Below are 18082 nucleotides of genomic sequence, written 5' to 3'. Positions count from 1 at the left end.
TGTAAAATTATTCCTTCGTTTATATATATATATATATATATATTTTATATTAATATTTAAGCTGTGTCAATTTTATTCTTCATATTCATATTTTAAGGGTTTTGTCATTTTGTTGTCATCGTAAAGAGCGCTATATAAATTTGGTAAAAATAATAATAATTGTAAGTTGCATATAAAAGTCTTTGGCTGTGGTTCTCATTACCTTTTTGGATTTGTTCTGTTTTGTAACTTAGAAACCTGTTCCAGTACTAGGATTGTAAATGGAAGTTTTTAATCCTGTCCAGAAGGTGGATTAATGTCTTTACATGGCTTGTTCATGTAACATTAAGGTACATCTGAGATTTAATGTCTCGAGTTTCTTCTTTTTTTTTCTTCATGGAATTTACTTTTTCTTTTGCATTTTCTCTCTTTGACAGCCTCCGAGTAAAGATGATTTGTACTGTGTATGTTTCACAAGTGGCACCACAGGTGAGGTTTCCATGGAAACATGTTGTGTGTTATATATAGATACACAATTCATTTTCGGAGAAAGAAAAAAAAAGAAAAGACGTGAATAGTCCAACTTTGCTTTATCCATATTCTTGGGAAGTAAAAAATTATCTCTCTTAAAAATCTAGCAGTTTTCTTTCAAATGAAGACTATTTTGATTTTCTTACATCTGTCCTATTTTATCACTCAAAATTTGCAGTATAATTTTTTTAATACATTACCACGACAAACACATTGAGATGTCCCCTTCTTGACTCAGTTGAATTTTACAAAATTCTATTCTCAAATGCTATGTGACATGTGTCATACTACCTAGGAAATAAGGCCTATTTCTACCAAAACAGTACATAGGTTTTTATTGTATTAACTTGATATGACTTTCTGTGACCAGTAATGTATGCGGCAAAATGGCTGCCTTTCTGTGTATAACATAACATTACACACACAGTAACCTTCTTACATATAAAAGTAACCATTACACATATTAAATAACAAACTTTTAATATAACCTTTATATATTCATACTGCTGTTGCCATGGTGAGCAAAGGCAGGAAGAAACCCATATTTTTCTGAGCCAGAAATTTTTGCAAAGGTTACAGCAGTAGATAGTGGCTGAGTGTCACATTCATGATCAATAAATCCTCTCAATGCTTTCATGTTAATTGCCACGTTTGTCAGTGTGTAATAGTAAGGCCATCAAATGATATTACAATCTGTGTCTGTGACTGCATCGTGAGTATCAGCTATCCGTAGAAATATATTTCCCGGGTTATCGACATCAGCAGAGAACCATTCCTAGAGCAGCAAACTCGGTGTAAAGGACTGGTGGTGTAGCTCAAGGGCAGGATGATGGTTCCTCAATTGTGTGACCTAGCCTTGTTTCAGTTTCAACCACCGTCTCCGAACCCTATAATTAAATAGTTCCTAGAAGGAAGTGATTGGTTTACAGTCAGTTCGTGTGAAACCCTGGATAATGGATGTTATTCATTTATCCAAAAGCGGCTTCTGAAATAACTGTTCAATATTTTGAGAAGACACAGGAAACAAAAAGGCTTCTGAAAATTGTCTTTGGTTCTTGTAACAACCTTTGCATATCGTTCTAAACTCCAGCATTCCGGAAATTTTTCTCATCCTGTTTCCTTGCACCGGTTGGAGTTTTTCTGCAGCATGGAGTACATAGGAACATTCTGTGATATGTGACCCAAAAGTCTTGTAGCTAATTTACAGACATAGAGATATGTACCTCAATCTCTTAGGAGATTGTTGTGGTAACAATCACTTGGTCACCCCTAATTGAATACTCCTAGCAGGAAATTAAAATTAATTCAATTAATACAGCCAATAAAAAAAAACTGCCTTTGCTCATTTCATACTGTTTGATTCATTCCTGTAAGCTCAGGCTTGAACTGTAAGCCATCTTTCTGTGTTACTGTTTTACAAGTTGCTTCCTCTAAAGTTAGACTCATTTTGAGAGGGTTTAATTCCAGCTGTTTCATTTTTCCTTTATCTTTCCTGTTTTCCTTTTTCTACTTCAGGTGATCCAAAAGGAGTTATGCTCACCCATGGAAACATGATTGCCAACATAACAGCTACATACCTCAATGTTAAGGTATGAATATGCATTAGTCTTCAAGGAGTGACTGTATTGCCATTTGCAGGGACAAATCCAGCGGTAGCTTGGCCTGGGGAGTGGGGCCTGGGGGGGGGGGGCTTGGGCCCCCATTCTGAAATTTGTCGACAATTAGAATTAATTGCAAAGAAACTATTTTGAACTTTACAGGGTAATTGTGGACAAATTTAGCATGAATTATGCGAAAAGTGTGTGTTTTGATCCTAAATATTGAAAAAAGTGAGTTTTAGATAAAAATAAAGTCATCTGGTCTGGTCTCACTTTCAATTTGAAATATATCCTACCATTTACCAAAATTTTATGTTGAATGCAGAAGGAGTTTGAGCGGAGGAGGTGGGGGGGTGGGGGTCAAGTTTTGGCCATGTTTGTGGAGTCAATGGTTGTTCATGGTGGTGGGAAGGAAGGTGTTGATAATATATTCTGATGTAATACAGTATCAATCCTGGCACATAAAGCTAGAAAATTAGGGCTTTGAAAACCAAGTTACTTGAGGGATTGCTTGGGACTGGTCATGATGTTGTGTTGTTGAATTGATGTTACAATTATTACCAGCTAGATTTGTTACTGTAAGTGTTCAATGTTGAAATTGTAAATGTTTCAGAAATGCAAATAAGAAACAACTGATTCTTGTTGTTTGAATCCAGATATTAAAGAATGTAGCCGCATTCGTTCGTATAAATTTCTCTCCATTCACAAACATTTGATAGCATACAACACTGTAGTTACTTGCTACACATGCACAGTAGGTTCTTCAAATGTTTACTTCACCTCAGATGTTCCTAAACTAAGTAATGCCCAATATAAGGTTGTCCCAGGCATAATTTTTGTATAGCATGCTTAAAACCAAAATTTGTGACCGCTCTGGTCTGGACTTTACATTAATAAAGTGTGTTGGACCTTTTTGGCTAATACAAATGCTTCATAGCATTCATATGAAAGAAACAGCTTTGTAGTTGATTAAAAGTTAAGTAAATTTTAGGGAGTTAAAATTAAGTAAAGCTGATAGAAAGTGTGTAAGTCCTGCATCAGCATAGTTATGAAACACAAGTTATGTAAGGAGAATAATTCCCATGACAAGTTTTACCCTGTCAATTTTTTGAAAAATTTGCAAATAAATTGATTTCTCATCATACATCATTTCATTAATTTTTTTTTTTAAAGGTTGGAATGACCATGGGTCCATCCGATCGGTACCTCTCTTACTTACCTTTGGCTCACATGTTCGAGAGATGTTGCCAGGTACTTTACATTGTCTTTTATTCACAAACTGTTTGTATTACATCGTCTGGATTGAGGAACAGTACAAACTAAGCCCAGACTTGAAGTGAATCGGTAGTCTTTACCATGCACATTTGTCCGTACTCAAATAGTTTCAAACTTTCTTTAACTTGTGGATTTGCTCTTTGTAGTCTCTGCACTGTTTGAAACATAGTATATATACCAGTGCAAGATTGAGATCTCGTCCTTTAAGAGCATTGTACTCATATTTATGGTACTCATACTTGTGTGATACTCATATTGTACTCTACTATAAGTCTATGAGACTATTGACTCTTTCATCATGGTCAATATTTTGCTAGTTTCTTTTTCTTGTTTATCTGCAAATTGTTCTAGATGATACTCATGAAATTTTGACACATCTTTCTGTTTCGTTGCATTTCCAAGGCGATAATCATTGTAAACGGTGCAAGGATTGGATTCTTCAGAGGAGACATAAGGAAGGTGGGGGATGATGTAGCCCTGTTGAAACCGACGTTGTTCGTTACGGTGCCCAGATTACTGAACAGGATTTATGATAAGGTGGGTGCAGTGAATGAAAGCTCATTCCTTCTTCTGGAACAACTCTTCTCGACTTAGTAAATTTTGTTTGTCGTGAGTTCTCTCTCTCCTTGCAGAATCATTGATTCCTTGGAATCTATGCAGTCATGCTCGTGTTTATGTCTGTGTGCGTATGTGTGTGTGTCTGTCTGTGTGTGAGGCTGAGTGCTTGTAAACACGATAAGTGAATAATGCAACAATGGATCATTCTAGTACTTGGTAGGTGGATTACCCATAGTGAGTACATGATCCCTGTTGTTTTTGGTGCTGATCTCATTAATATTCATGAGTGGGCAGAGCTTAAAGTGAATTTCTTAAAATGTCACTATCTCTGCAACCACTGGGAGTAATTAGGAGACAAATTTTTACCTAACTCCATATACCTATGGTGGGGGAAGCACCAATTATCTGATCTACTATATTTGTTACCATAAAATGTCAATGGTTACCTACATTCTAATCAGACCTGTCATGTCATGTATATTATTTTACTATGTTACGTTACTGTCACATATTTGTTCAGGTTTAAGATTATACCATAAATTTGTACAGGTTGGTATTCTTCAGATATATAAAAAGATACTGTCAAAATTAACAATAAAATACATACCATAAGTAGGTTTGTCATTTGACTCAACAAAAACACTATGGTGTATCAATTTGTTGTCTGGACTGTCAGATTGACAAAAATCATATTTAATAAACAATTTGGGCATATTAAGTCACCTGGTTATATAAATACCACACTGGAATGTTTCAAATTTCACAATATTGTTTCAATCTTCATCAACAATCAATAATAAAATTCCTAAAAAATATGACAAGGAATCACTACACTACGCACAGTTGCGTTCTTGTTTTCAAAGGTAATGGTCGTAAACCTTTCTCTTTCTCGGTCGTGACTTTGGCTTCCACAACTAATCATCATAGGTTTATTATTAAGCAACATACATGGTCGTTGTTCTAAGCTCTAACAAGTAGAAGTAAATAAAGATTGGCTTGAATTAATATGACCGGGAAACTTGTTGAAATCAATTCTCTTTCGAAGACGATTTGAGAAGGCATGCCTCAGCAAGTTCTCAGTTTCAGTTTCAAAAGAGAAAATCAAAAATGAAACTGATATTGAAACTAAATATCAATACAAGCTTGAAAGGCAACATACACTATTGCTGGAATAACATCCTACGAGCAGGGAAACCATGTGTGAAAGTGAAGTTTATTGTAAGATATAGCTGTTTGCATGCAAAATGGGCATCGCTTCATTTTCAGCTGTTCCTTGTTGCACAATAACTAGTGACTATATAGCTTTTAGTTCGAAAAGACCATAATTACATCTGTAAATCTGGGGAGATATATATCATTAGAGATGTGTCGGCTAATTGTCCCTGGGCAGGAAAATTCGCCATGTCATTTACTAGTCCGAAGGCTTGACCAAGTCTGAAATTGACACTATAGAGATTTCACCAGTCCGTAATGGAACTGTGACATCACAAGATATTGATAAATATCACAGGCCTTTGATGTAGTTGTATAGATATATACTGTGATATCCCCCAAACAGAACAGGATCTTCAAATAGCAGTTTTGGGGAGTTGTTTATCACAATCATCTTCATCAAATAAGATAAAGACAATGATTGGGTTTTCTTAGCCTTATATTTTAATAGGATACAATAAAACCCACGAAACTATTACAATTCTCAAGTACAATATGTGATTCAGTAACTTTTGTTGTTGTTTTTGTAACAGACCTGTTCACAATATGACATTTAAGGAATGCAGTGTACTTTCTCTGCTAATATAGAACTTTTTTATTGTTATTCACAGATTGTAGTAGAGGTCGAGAAGGCGAAAGGTTTAAAGAAAGCCATCTTTAATTATGCTTTCAAGAAAAAGAAGAGTGATGTGGATAAGGGAATTGTCAAGAAAACTACTCTTTGGGACAAGTTGGTGTTTCAAAAGATGCAGGTGGGTTTGCTCAAGCCTTTCATTGGTTGAACTTATTTTGATTTGAAATGGAACTGATTTATGCTAATTCATGCTTTTATTGATTAAGTTTGCAGTAGAATTGCAGTATTATCTAAAGCAACAAGGATACATATTACCAAAATGATGTGAGACTGAGAGAGAGGAAGTGGGTGGGGGGGGGGGGGGGGGTGGAGGAGGGACAGTTGTGCACAGACTAGGCACGTTGCAATCCCTTTGAAAAATGCATTCCAGAGGGGATATTTGAAAGGGACTCTAAAATCACATTTTTGGCAATCAAAAGATTTGCCTCACTCTAAAGGATGAGCCTATAAGATGTCTTTACAGCTAGGCCTGCCTAAAAGCCCTCCCCCCCCCAAAAAAAAAAAAAATGGCAAAAAGAGTTGAAAACATAATCTATCTGTTAGCCTCTTGAGAATTGTGGTTTATCTCAATGATTGTATATTATTGATATCTGCTACATTTTACAATCTGCAGAGATTACAGAATAAAATGGCATGTTTTCAGAATGTGATAGTGATCATATGAGGGATCAATAGTCATCATGTCTTGATCTGTTCCGAGAATTTCAAAGACTCCATCTGGTTATCAGAACATATAGTAGGCAAGTTTTCTATGTTTCATGTTTAAATCTACTGGAAACAATGTTGTAACAGTGTCAGACACACAATTGCAAACCATTATATATTACTTTCTTTTTTAGGCTAGATTGGGCGGTGAGGTTAGAATGATGCTCGTCTCCAGTGCTCCGATGTCCAAAGATGTTTTGGCCTTTATAAGAGTTTGCTTTGGCTGTTGGGTGAGTCTTCGTCGCCGTTAAAGTTGACTTTTAACGAGGTCTTTCACAACGAAAAGGAGAATTCAAGCAATTTGGTGCACTTTTCAGTTCTCTACGTTAGCATTTAAATGATGCACAGGTCTGCTAGTTAAGGGAGCACTTTGCCAAGATATCATGCATGGTGTTCAGCTAGTTGAATAGAACTTGATTAGGAAAGTAATGTACCAATGCCAGTCTTGCTTCGCAATATTAATATTAAATTACCTCTGTACTAAAGTTTTCTATTCTTCTTCGTTTTTTATATTATTTAATTTTAGTTTTGGAGTTTTGTTTCCTTTCACCAATTTCTCTCCAGTATATGTATATATTGATTAAATTCACACGGGGAAAACATTCTATAAGCATTGGGCTTCTTTTCCATGCATTTGTATAGCTTAAATATTGTACATCAATTATCATGATGAATGTTTTTTTTTCTTTGTACCTGTCTCTCTAGATTGTATTGTATATCAAAATATTCGTTTATACTTTGTTAAACATTCATGTACTGTACACAATTGCTGGAAATAAATTGTTGCCATTGTCATTGTCATAATGGCTGTCAATAAAAAATAAATAAATAAATTTTAAAAAAGCATGACCCATAGATTTTACAGGTGCAGGAATGTGTAAGCAATAAGAAGTCCAATGAATGTTTGACCAGACGTTTCTTGTCCTTGTAAGTTCCTCCTACCTTGACCTAGTATTTCTGTTCCCGTTGTTAGGTGATCGAAGCCTACGGTCAGACAGAGAGCACGGCAGCCATCACCTGTACCATCGCTGGCGATAACACAGTGGGTCATGTTGGACCCCCCACCGCCAACTTCATGATCAAACTTGTTGACGTAACAGAGAAAGATTACTCGGCTAAAGATGGCAAAGGAGAGGTTCGTATCTAATGGCAGGCCAGAATTTCACATTGTTGCTTCCTGCTAAAAAAAAAATGCCAGTGCTTTTCAAACCTATGGCTAAAATTCAAATTTGGCAAATTCAAATTCACTTGGCAATTTCCTGAAATACAACACACATTAGTTACTGTACAGGCTTAATGGAGCAGCCCAATAATATTTGCTGGTAATAAGCAGTAATACAGGGATTATTTTAGGTTTCGGAAATCAGGTGGATTCCTTGACTGACAGTTGTTTGTTAATCGTCAATGTCCAGTGGCTGAAAATTGTCAGTGCTTGTGTTTAGTTTTTACTGGAAAAGTGGCAGAATCCAATGGTTTTAAGGCAGCAAGCAGCCTGAATTTTGAGGCCTGGATGGACAATGGTTTTCAGAAGAGTGATTGTAGGTGGAATTACTTTGACGTTATCACTGTCACTTTTGATTGGTTGTAGCATACATTATAGTATATTTTAGGGGCGTGCTTTAATTCAACCAATGATGTTCATTCATTCATTCATTTGTTAGTTAAAGATCATTCGTTTATACAAATTCCCTTTGGTTTTCGCACCCTCATCTTAAAAGTTGTATGCATTGATCTTAAGCACAACAATTATATCACATCACAATGATGTCACAATGCTGTCACACAGCGAAATAAATATATTTTATACATTAATTCCTTAGATTTGTGAGTGATAAAGAGTGGTGTTTTGCAATTTATCCCTTCAGGTTTGTTGCAAGGGACCATCTGTCTCTAAAGGTTACCTCAAAAGACCTGACCTTACCAAAGAGGCCATTGATGAGGATGGTTGGCTGCATACTGGAGATATTGGCGAATGGCTTCCTGTAAGTGATTAGATAGCCTAACATTCTAACTTAATGGGGATAAATGCTCCTAACCTTACAGTAAAGAAACCATTGTATTTGAATCAGAAATGGAATTGCCATATTTTATGTGAAGAACAGAAGATAAGTTGTCTAGCCAGGGGTTAGGGTCTCAGTTGAGGAGTTCCCCCTCCCTTTGCATAAAAAACGAATAATATTTTGGAAGGGTACCTACATAAAAAAAATGCTGGTACCAGATTTGAAGTTATATTCAAGCAATATGTCTTGTAAATGAGAATGGTTGAAAGACTGTTACTATTACTATGTAATATTACTATGTTAGTGTTACTATCAGACAAATTTGTATTCTGTGTTGAACTTTTGAGTAGCTGCAATGCCCAAATCACTTTCAAGGAAAGATTTTCTGCTCTACTAATTTTATTACAACTTCTTTTGTTTTTTCACACTGCCTATGAAAAGATCCTCCAGACAGCCCTTGCAAATCCTGCCAGATGCTCACTTCAGAAAGTTCAGATTTAAAAAAAAGGAAAGATTAAAATGGGGCACATGTACAAGAAAGCCCTGAACTACAATAAACCTGATCAGGAAGCCATCTTATTTAAATGCTAGGGTATTGTTCCCCAACTAATAAGGATATTCTTATTTCAACAACTTTATGGAGAACAATGGACCTGGTTTTTTTTTTAATGCTTCATGTTATTACAGGATCTACTGTAGTAATCAACAATGTGATGTTATTTTACAGTTAAATACCTAGGCCCACATGACGATGACTTCATTGATTTAATGGACGTAATTTTATCGGGCATCGCATCGCAGAATGCTATACGATATGGTCAAGTTGCTAGACAAGTGTTAAGATGTGTATATAGCAGTTTTCTACGCAGGAAGTATAGTGTTCAATGAGAGAGAAGTAATTAAGATCCTTTTAAAAATATTATGGAAACTTTGAACACAACAAAAATTAATCCCCCGTTTAAGCTAATAGCTTGATGGTTGTGACAAATTAATGGATTGATTAATGAATTGGTTGGTTGGATTCGTGAATTATATGATTAGTTATTACAAAATTGTGATACAATCTGCTTAAAGGCTTTCTAAGTGTCTGCCCTCACTCCACAGATCAACCAGTCATCAAAACTAAACTTTTTGTGAAGAATATTTGGGTTTTAAAAATAAGAGACAAAAACAGCTTTTCCAACAGCTTGAATCGATGTTGGATAATTCCATGTTATTTGCATAATTATGTTGTATTTACTTCGCTCCTCGCTTACCTGTCTCCTCACACTGTGCGCCCTCTATGACCGGGCCCCCCCGGTCACTCCTCCTTTTTCATTCTACCATTAAAGTGTCTACACGCAAAATTCTTGTGGAAGTTTCCCTTGAATTTTGTCTTGGATTTCTTTATACGATCGTTGGAATTTCCTTTCATTCGGATTCTGTGGAGTTTTGCAGTCTTTTCCAGACCGATAAGTATCCTTTTTGTTGAAAGGGAGGGTTTCGGGGACTGTTTTCTCAGTGCGTTTCCGCCTTCGGGCGTTTTTTGTGCGGGGGTAGCAGTTCCGCGAACTGCTTAGGTTCCCGCCATTTTCCTCCCCCACGCTATAGGCGTGTTGTTTTCATGGTTTTTCATGTTCGTAGCATGTTGTTTTTCGTGTATTTTCATGTTCATAGCATGTTTACTCGTTATTATTTTCCTCTTCTATATATATTGCTCTCTCACGTTCTTTTCAGCTTGTATTGATTGTTGTTAGGCCACTTCGTAGCGTTTGTATTTACCGTTGCTAGGTTACGCTACGTTCCACCTATTCTCTGTTAGCATGTTCCTCCCCCAGATTATCTCCCGTTCTCTTGTTAGCTTCATTGGCTTTCATTTTTAAGCTCTAAGAAATTTACCTCCTTGACTCGAGAGTTTTACAGCATGTCTCGTAACCAGCTGAAGTGTGTCAGCTGCTCGATGTTTCGGCCAGGCAGAGCCTGGGACGAGCACGACCTATGCCCCAAGTGCAGATCCTGCACCAGACGGGACCCCTGCCTGGTCTGTATAAAATTCTCGCCGACCCAGTGGCAGGAGATTGATCAGTGGCTCAAGAGTCTGCGAACCAAGCTGCAGGGCAAGCTAGACTTGATCCCGAACGACATCGGGGCAGAGGATATAGGAGGGACGGGAGAGAGAGAGGAAGAGGGTGAGGTAGAGAGAGAGGTGGAGGAGAGTGGCCAGGAGAGGGCCGAAGGAGAGAGAGAGGAGAGAGAGAAAGAGAAAGAGAGAGTACCCCTAACGGTCCCGGCGACGTCCGGCGTAGTTACGACCAAAGGGAAGGGCAGGAGCAAAGGGAAGGCTCCTGCCAAGAAAAGACCTCTCAAGAAGAGGCACTGCTCGGCCGGGCTAGAGGTTACGCCTCAGTGTGGACCGCAGCAAGATAGACCCACGGAGCGCGGGCCGCCGGCCACAGAGAGCTCGGGTCCGAAAGAGAGTGCGATCGAAGGGTCAGTGAGACGGAGCCGGTCCCATAGCAGGGAGCCGGAGAGGGAGCCGGAAAGACGGGTCCCTACTGAGATCCCGACCCGGGAAAGCAGGGGGAGAGAGACCTCCCGCAGACCTAGAAGAGATAGATCCGGAACGCACTCAAGATCCCCGAGACGGAAGGAGAGGAGAAGACACTCCCCGACCTCCGACGAGTCTTCAGAGTCGTCTGACGACGGCTACAGGAGAGCGAAGAGGAGGCGCCGGTCCCCGAGACGGCGACAGGAGGAGGAGCCAGCATGGCTGGCTCAACTTACCGGCCTACTACGCCCCCTGATAGAGCAGAGAGTAACCACGGTGACCGACAAGGCACCAGGCTCCACAGGCTCCGGCCCTACTACGGCCCCACATCCGGTCTCGGATCCAGACGCCCTGGACTGCAGAGCGTCGGTAAATCTATCCGGCTTGGAGGACGAGGGGGATCTTATGGATCCCACAGAACCCCTCGACTACGATCCTATGGAAGATAGCTTTAGTCGAAGCTACGAACCAGAGGAGGCTCCCATAACAGGAGGAGCGCTCCCCCAAGAGTTAATGGCACGGGCGGCCGACATCTTCAGACGGCACCTGGGGTTCGAGGAACCTGAGACCCAGCCACAGAAGGCAGGCCGGGTGTCCAAACTCACGGCAACCGGCGAGATGTCATCGAAGCCAAAGACCACCATGCCCGTTGACGCAACATGTTATGATAGATTCGAGGCCATAGCCGATAAGAACAGGTGGACTGTCTTCCCAGGGCAGACAGGGCCAGGGCAGACAGGGCAGTCAGGGTACCAGACGAGGCCTGGAGGGCGCTATTCAAATGCCCAACCATCCCCCAGGAGGCCAAAGAAAGGCTGAAGGCCGAGCATGGGGCCTCATCTTCCCAAACCTTTAAGACTCCTGACCAGAGAAAGCTGGAAGAACTTCTAGTTGAGGTGGACACAGCGGCCCGCTCAGGCATGAAGTTCGCCTCAGTCCTAATGCTGTCGGCCGAGGTCCTTATGCGGCACCACCAGCAACTCCCTGAGGACGACAGCCAGGTGTCCAGGGATGAAGCGGGCCAGCTCCTCCTACTGCTAGGACCCCTCGTAAGGCTCGCATACGACCAGTTTGCAAGAGTCGCTACACGTTCCGTAAAAGCCCGCAGGGAGAACGTCGTCTCCGCCATCCGCTGGCCATCAACCGAGGCAAGGAACAGAATGCTAGCTCTGCCAGTGCTCGGTGAGGACCTCTTCGGAGGCAACTTCCAGAAAAAACTACAGGAAGAGGTAGCCCGGAGAGAGACCCTGGCTAAATCGGAGTTTAGACCCTCGGCTACACAAAGACCGAGACCCTTCCGACCGAGGGAGAACAAGCCAACCAGGGGAGCGAGAGCAGCACCCGCCAGACCACTGAGCAGAGGAGCTCTCAGAGGAAGAAGCAGGGGAACGGCATACCGCCCGACCCGCTCCTGGACACCGAGAGGAGGCAGAGGCACAGCGCCTCCCAGACGGGACAACGACCGCTCCTCCACTCGACCGTCGTTCGCCTCCCAGCCCTAGGGGTGCCCACCTCACCGCGGCCATTCCGCAGGTGGGGGGAGACTGACAAACTTTACCCAGCAATGGGAATTCATTGGCGGGGACAAGTGGGTGTTGGAAACAGTCGAACACGGATATCGAATAGAATTCTCCTCCAGCCCACCCTTCGGGGGCGGAGGAAGACAGACACCCACACCCACAGACCCCGTCAAACGCCTAATTCTAGAAGGGGAAATTCTGGCCCTGCTGGCCAAGCAGGCAATTGTGGAGGTACCGGGAGGGACGGGACCACTCTTCCGGTCCTCTTTCTTTCTGACCAAAAAACGGGACGACACCTGGCGTCCCATCCTAAATCTAAAACCCCTCAACACAAAATTTATCAGGCCAAAACACTTCCGTATGGAAACCCTAAATATAATATTACCCCTACTCAGAAAGGGCATGTGGGCGGCGACCGTAGACTTACGGGACGCTTACCTACACATCCTAGTGCACAAGGATCACCGACGGTTTCTAACGTTCCGGTATGCAGAACAGGATTACCAGTTCAGGGCGCTCCCGTTCGGCCTGTCCACGGCCCCCAGAGTCTTCACGAGAATAGCGGGAGCGGTAGTCTCCTACCTCAGAAGGAGAGGGGTCACCCTGTACGTGTACCTCGACGATTGGTTGGTGGTAGGGAGCTCTCAGTCAGAGGCCGCCGACAACGTACACAAAATGCTCCATACCCTCCGAGAGCTGGGCTGGATCGTGAACGAGAAGAAGTCTCGACTATCTCCAACTCAGACGACCCAGTTCCTTGGAGCGATACTAGACTTCTCCGCCGGGGTAGCCCGACCCTCGGAAGAAAGGATCACTGCGGTCAGGACGACCACGCAACAGATCTTGTCACACCAAGAGTCACCCAAAATGATGTGGCTCCGAGCCCTGGGACTCATGGCCAGTCTGGTCGATGTAGTCCGACTGTGCAGGTTACACATGCGACCCCTACAGCTTCACCTCCTGAAGTCCGCAGACCCCACAGATCCGGACATGACAACACCAATCCACAGGTCGGAGGAAACCACTCAACACCTCCGATGGTGGCTCGACCCAGACAATTGGAGTCAAGGGGTACCTTTCACAATAGAGCTACCAATGACATCTGTAACGACAGACGCTTCACTCACCGGATGGGGGGCTCATTGGAGCAACCGCACAGCCTGGGGAACGTGGTCCCCAACAGAAAGATCATTCCACATCAATATCCTGGAGATGATCGCAGTCAAGAGAGCTCTGGAAACCTTCAACGAGCACATACAGGGTACAATAACCACGGTCTTCACGGACAACACCACAGTGGTGGCTTACATCAACCGGCAGGGGGGCACCCACTCGGAGAAGCTCTGCCGGCTAGCATGGGAGGTGATAACAGCAGCCGAGGATTCGGGCACGATCCTACGAGCTTCCCACATTGCGGGCAAGCTCAACGTGATGGCAGACGCCTTGTCCAGGGGGCATTTAGACCCCAACGAATGGACGCTGGAACAAGAAACTTGCAACAGAATCTTCGCGATCTTCGGAAAGCCGATGATAGACCTGTTCGCAACATACACAAACAGCAAGCTCCAGACCTTTTGTTCCAGACGGTTCCACCCCCAGGCCTACCACACGGATGCGATGTCCCTCCCATGGGACCACTTAGAGGCCTACGTCTTCCCACCGCTTTGCATGGTCGGGCAGGTTCTCAGAAAGATCCGGAACTCCAAGGGCAGGTTTATTCTAATAGCCCCGTTCTGGCCTCGCAGACCCTGGTTCGCAGAGATTCCCCAACTCCTCATGGACGTCCCAGCGAGCCTACCAGACAAGCCCCACCTACTGTCCCAGAGACAGGGAACACTCTCCCACCCGGACATCAAGGGGTTGCAGTTAGTTGCCTGGAAACTGTCCGGTCTTCCCTACGACAGAGAGGTTTTTCAGAGGCAGCTGCCGCGATGGCAGCCGACGCTAGAAGGGGAACGACCGCAAAGACTTACGATTCCCGCCTGCGGAAGTTCGAACAGTGGTGCCGGCCTAGACAGATACTGCTTACTAAGATCTCTTTAGCACAGACTGCCGAGTTCCTACTCTCACTCTTCAGAGAAGGCAAACAAGTCTCTACAATCAAAAATTACAGGTCGGCCATCGCTGCCATCCACCAGGGTTTTCCAGACGGCTCCACTCTGGGCAATAACCTAGACATTGCCCAGCTCATCAAAGGCATGGCTAATCGCCGTCCACGAGTCAGACGGTTAGCCCCCTCCTGGGGGCTCTCAGCAGTACTGCATGCCCTGGCAGGGCCTCCATACGAGCCAATGGCAAACGCTTCCCTAGCTGCCCTCACAAAGAAGACACTCTTTCTTATTGCGGTAGCGTCAGCAAGAAGGAGGAGCTGCCTACATGCCCTAACGACCAAACCGAACCACATCAGATTCGAGGGCCATGGGGTGAGGATGGTTCCAGACCCGGCCTTCATTGCCAAGAACCAGGCCCTGACCTTCTTGCCGGGAGACATCTTCATCCCGGAGATTAAAACCCTGTCATCAGTGGCCGAGGACAAACGATGGTGCCCAGTCAGGGCTTTGAAGTGGTATTTAAGCAGGACAGAGAAGTTAAGACAAACAACTTCCCTCTTTATCCTGCCACGACCACCCTACACATCGGCCTCCAAGGATACCCTGTCCAGATGGCTAGTGGAGACAATACGCCCGTTCACAACGGGGGCTGCCCGGCCAAGAGCCCACGACATCAGAGGGATCTCAGCCTCCACAGCCCTCTTTGCCGGTATCCCGATAGAGGACATCCTCAAGGCGGCAGCGTGGAAAACACCAACTACGTTCGTCGCCTGCTATCTAACTGACACACTACACGCCGAGGCGGCATTTGGTAGCGCGGTGATGCGAGGTCCGGCGGGTAATAGGTCCCACCCCTCGGGCCTCCCACCATCGGGCAGTGCCACTCGGTGCTAAGGTTGTGAGGAGACAGGTAAGCGAGGAGCGAAGTAAATATTCCAAAACTTACTGGTTTGGATATTTACGAGTGACGAGCTTACCTGTCTCCATTCCCGCCTCCCTCCCCCGAGGAAGGTGGGACACAGCCGGACGGGGGAGCGGTCGTTCGACTTGACTCACGACTCCAGGCACCACACCAGATAGACAGAGCCAACTACGACTAGAGAGTCTCCGGCCAGGTCTATCGGTGAGTGTAACTTTATGTTTTTCGTATGCGTTTATATTACATGTTCTACTCCGTATACGCTCTCACCTAAGTTGTTTTTGCGGTTAACAGGTGTCGGGTCTTACAAATTAGGCTCCTTGTTAGGATAAGGGGTAGTTACGCCTGCAGGGTCCAGGAGAGTGTTCCCCCTGCTCCGCTGCACCGGAGAGGGTTACACTCCCCCCTGCTAGGAAGGCGTCAGTGACTTTTTGTTAGGGGCTCACCTAAGGGAGTTTTCTCGACAGGAGTTGTTGGGGCTGGCTAGAGGGTCCTAGCCACCCCCTATCTTCGTAACCGTGAGGCCACTTTTTAGGAATGGTCTCATGAGAAAGGAGGAGTGACCGGGGGGGGCCCGGTCATAGAGGGCGCACAGTGTGAGGAGACAGGTAAGCTCGTCACTCGTAAATATCCAAACCAGTAAGTTTTGGAATGTTCTGGAAAATAATAATAATATTTAATCTCTTAATCCTTAGAATGGCACTCTCAGGATTATTGACAGGAAGAAGCACATATTTAAGCTGGCCCAGGGTGAATACCTCGCCCCCGAGAAGATAGAGCTGGCCTACCTGACAAGCCCCCTAATAGCCCAGATATTTATTTACGGAAACAGTCTCAAGGTAAGATGGGGGGGTTAGACGTAGTCCCTTATCAGAGTAGTTATGTTCTGATTTGGTCGAGGTTTATAGAATAAATTGAATTCAAATTGTGAAGAATACCACCTCTTGTTGTACATATTGAACAAGAATGGTACCACTTGAAAATGGAGATATTTCAAATACAGCGAGTATAAAGTGCATGCAATTTTCAGCAAAATGTTTATTAGATTAATATGTTCCTCCTTTGCATATCCAAACATAAATTTGCCCTTTTGAAGCAAACAATTTTTCCTTCTTGGTGATACTTTAATAAATGCAAGCATGTTTCCTTTCATTTTGTGTGTCTTCCTCTTCGTAGGCTAACTGTGTGGCTGTTGTGGTGCCCGATGAAGATCAAATCAAGAAAACTGCCTCTTCTAAAGGTTGGGAAGGAGACTTTGTTGAGCTCTGTAAATTAACGGTAATAACTGTCATATTTGTTACATCTAAACTGTTGATTTTTGTATCGATTAATAGACGATTTATATTCGTTAATTGTGTACAATTTAAAGGTGATAACTCTCATATTTTTTACATCTAAACTGTTGAATTTTGTATTGATTAATAAGTTTTTTTTTCATTTATAATTTGTTAGTTGTGTACAATTTAAGAGAGCTAAGTGTTCTGCTTGTCCAGGTTCAAGAAGAGAAAGTTTGTACACACAATATGTGAAGAAAGGAGATTTTTTAGTAGCAGAAAACCCATTCATTGCTTTGTAGATGTCAGTTATTGAGGATAAAAGACCTTTAAAATTGCTGTTGGTTGAGGTCAAAGGTCATGTACAGCAGGATACACAGTGTTTTAATTGTATTGGTAGGGGTCAATTTCACTGCGGTATATCAAACCCTTACAAGTGATATCCAAGGCACAGTAGTTTATCTTATGAACATGTGCTATATGGTAGTACTACTTTGAATATGCTATGAAAGCTAACCACAAACATTATTTAGACAGTAAGAAGAATTTTTTTTTTATCTCACTCTATAAGAACATACATACACACACAAAATGAAATATTACATATTTTAGTTAATTGATTAAGCTGATTACATAATTGGAAGCCTCAAGTTGACATTCTGATCTGAAACTCAAATCCTGTATGATACCTTTGCATATGCATGCATTGCATATTCTTTTTATACCAATATGTGACCTTTTCAAAGCCTATATGAGACCCTGCCAAGACCTGCACAATAAAAGATGGGGCCAGGTAATTTACCCCTCTTGCACCTCACCCCCCCCCCCCCTTCATCACTACAGCATGCCCTCCATGTTCTCATCAATGTATGATCACAATATTACTTTGATATACAAATTTCCATTGTCACCTCCTGCTCGTTTCTGTTACTTTCTTCCTGCCCTGGTTGCATTGTAAAGAAAAATGGACAGCAAGGTATGCCAACATAACAGAGCGTCTATCCTTAAACCTTCTGCATTCTTTACAGAGAGGGTCTATCTCCTAACTGCTCTTCTTTCTTTTTCTATCTCAAAACAGGAAGTAAAGGAATACGTCATGGAGGAGATGAACAAAGTTGCTAAAGAGAGCCAACTTAGTGGCTTTGAAAAGGTAAGATGATCAATGCTGCGGCTGCTGATTCAACAATTTACTTTATCGGTATTCTGGTTACCGAGAAATCATTCTGCTTGTTCTCTCATCTTGTATGTATTAATATTTCATTCAAATAAATAGATTCATCTTCTCCCTACACCTGTCCC

At 42.7% G+C, this 18082-nt stretch overlaps 2 protein-coding genes across 3 annotated transcripts in view; both read left to right on the top strand.

Moving 5' to 3' along the window:
• LOC139971654 (long-chain-fatty-acid--CoA ligase 5-like) overlaps window positions 1–18082 on the top strand; it is a 44760-nt gene that overhangs the window by 18905 nt on the left and 7773 nt on the right. For both annotated transcript variants that reach the window (XM_071978318.1, XM_071978317.1), the window contains exons 8-18: window positions 417–468; window positions 2026–2099; window positions 3282–3359; window positions 3786–3920; window positions 5765–5905; window positions 6627–6722; window positions 7466–7627; window positions 8358–8474; window positions 16205–16348; window positions 16686–16787; window positions 17862–17933. In XM_071978318.1, the coding sequence (XP_071834419.1) occupies window positions 417–468; window positions 2026–2099; window positions 3282–3359; window positions 3786–3920; window positions 5765–5905; window positions 6627–6722; window positions 7466–7627; window positions 8358–8474; window positions 16205–16348; window positions 16686–16787; window positions 17862–17933 (1173 nt within the window). The remainder of the gene's footprint in view (window positions 1–416; window positions 469–2025; window positions 2100–3281; window positions 3360–3785; window positions 3921–5764; window positions 5906–6626; window positions 6723–7465; window positions 7628–8357; window positions 8475–16204; window positions 16349–16685; window positions 16788–17861; window positions 17934–18082) is intronic.
• LOC139970409 (uncharacterized) lies at window positions 9841–11838 on the top strand. The gene is made up of 2 exons (XM_071976057.1): window positions 9841–9947; window positions 10395–11838. Exon 2 carries the CDS (start codon window positions 10396–10398, stop codon window positions 11836–11838), a length of 1443 nt encoding a protein of 480 aa, XP_071832158.1. The 5' UTR covers window positions 9841–9947; window position 10395.

This window comes from Apostichopus japonicus, chromosome 8 (genome assembly GCF_037975245.1).
Source record: "Apostichopus japonicus isolate 1M-3 chromosome 8, ASM3797524v1, whole genome shotgun sequence".
NCBI classification, from domain to species: Eukaryota; Metazoa; Echinodermata; class Holothuroidea; order Aspidochirotida; family Stichopodidae; genus Apostichopus; species Apostichopus japonicus.
This window is presented reverse-complemented; position numbering and strand designations above follow the sequence as displayed.

Bases quoted from the DNA above. Each gene is read 5' to 3' on its own strand.
- LOC139970409 (XM_071976057.1), top strand. From the start codon at position 10,396: ATGTCTCGTAACCAGCTGAAGTGTGTCAGCTGCTCGATGTTTCGGCCA.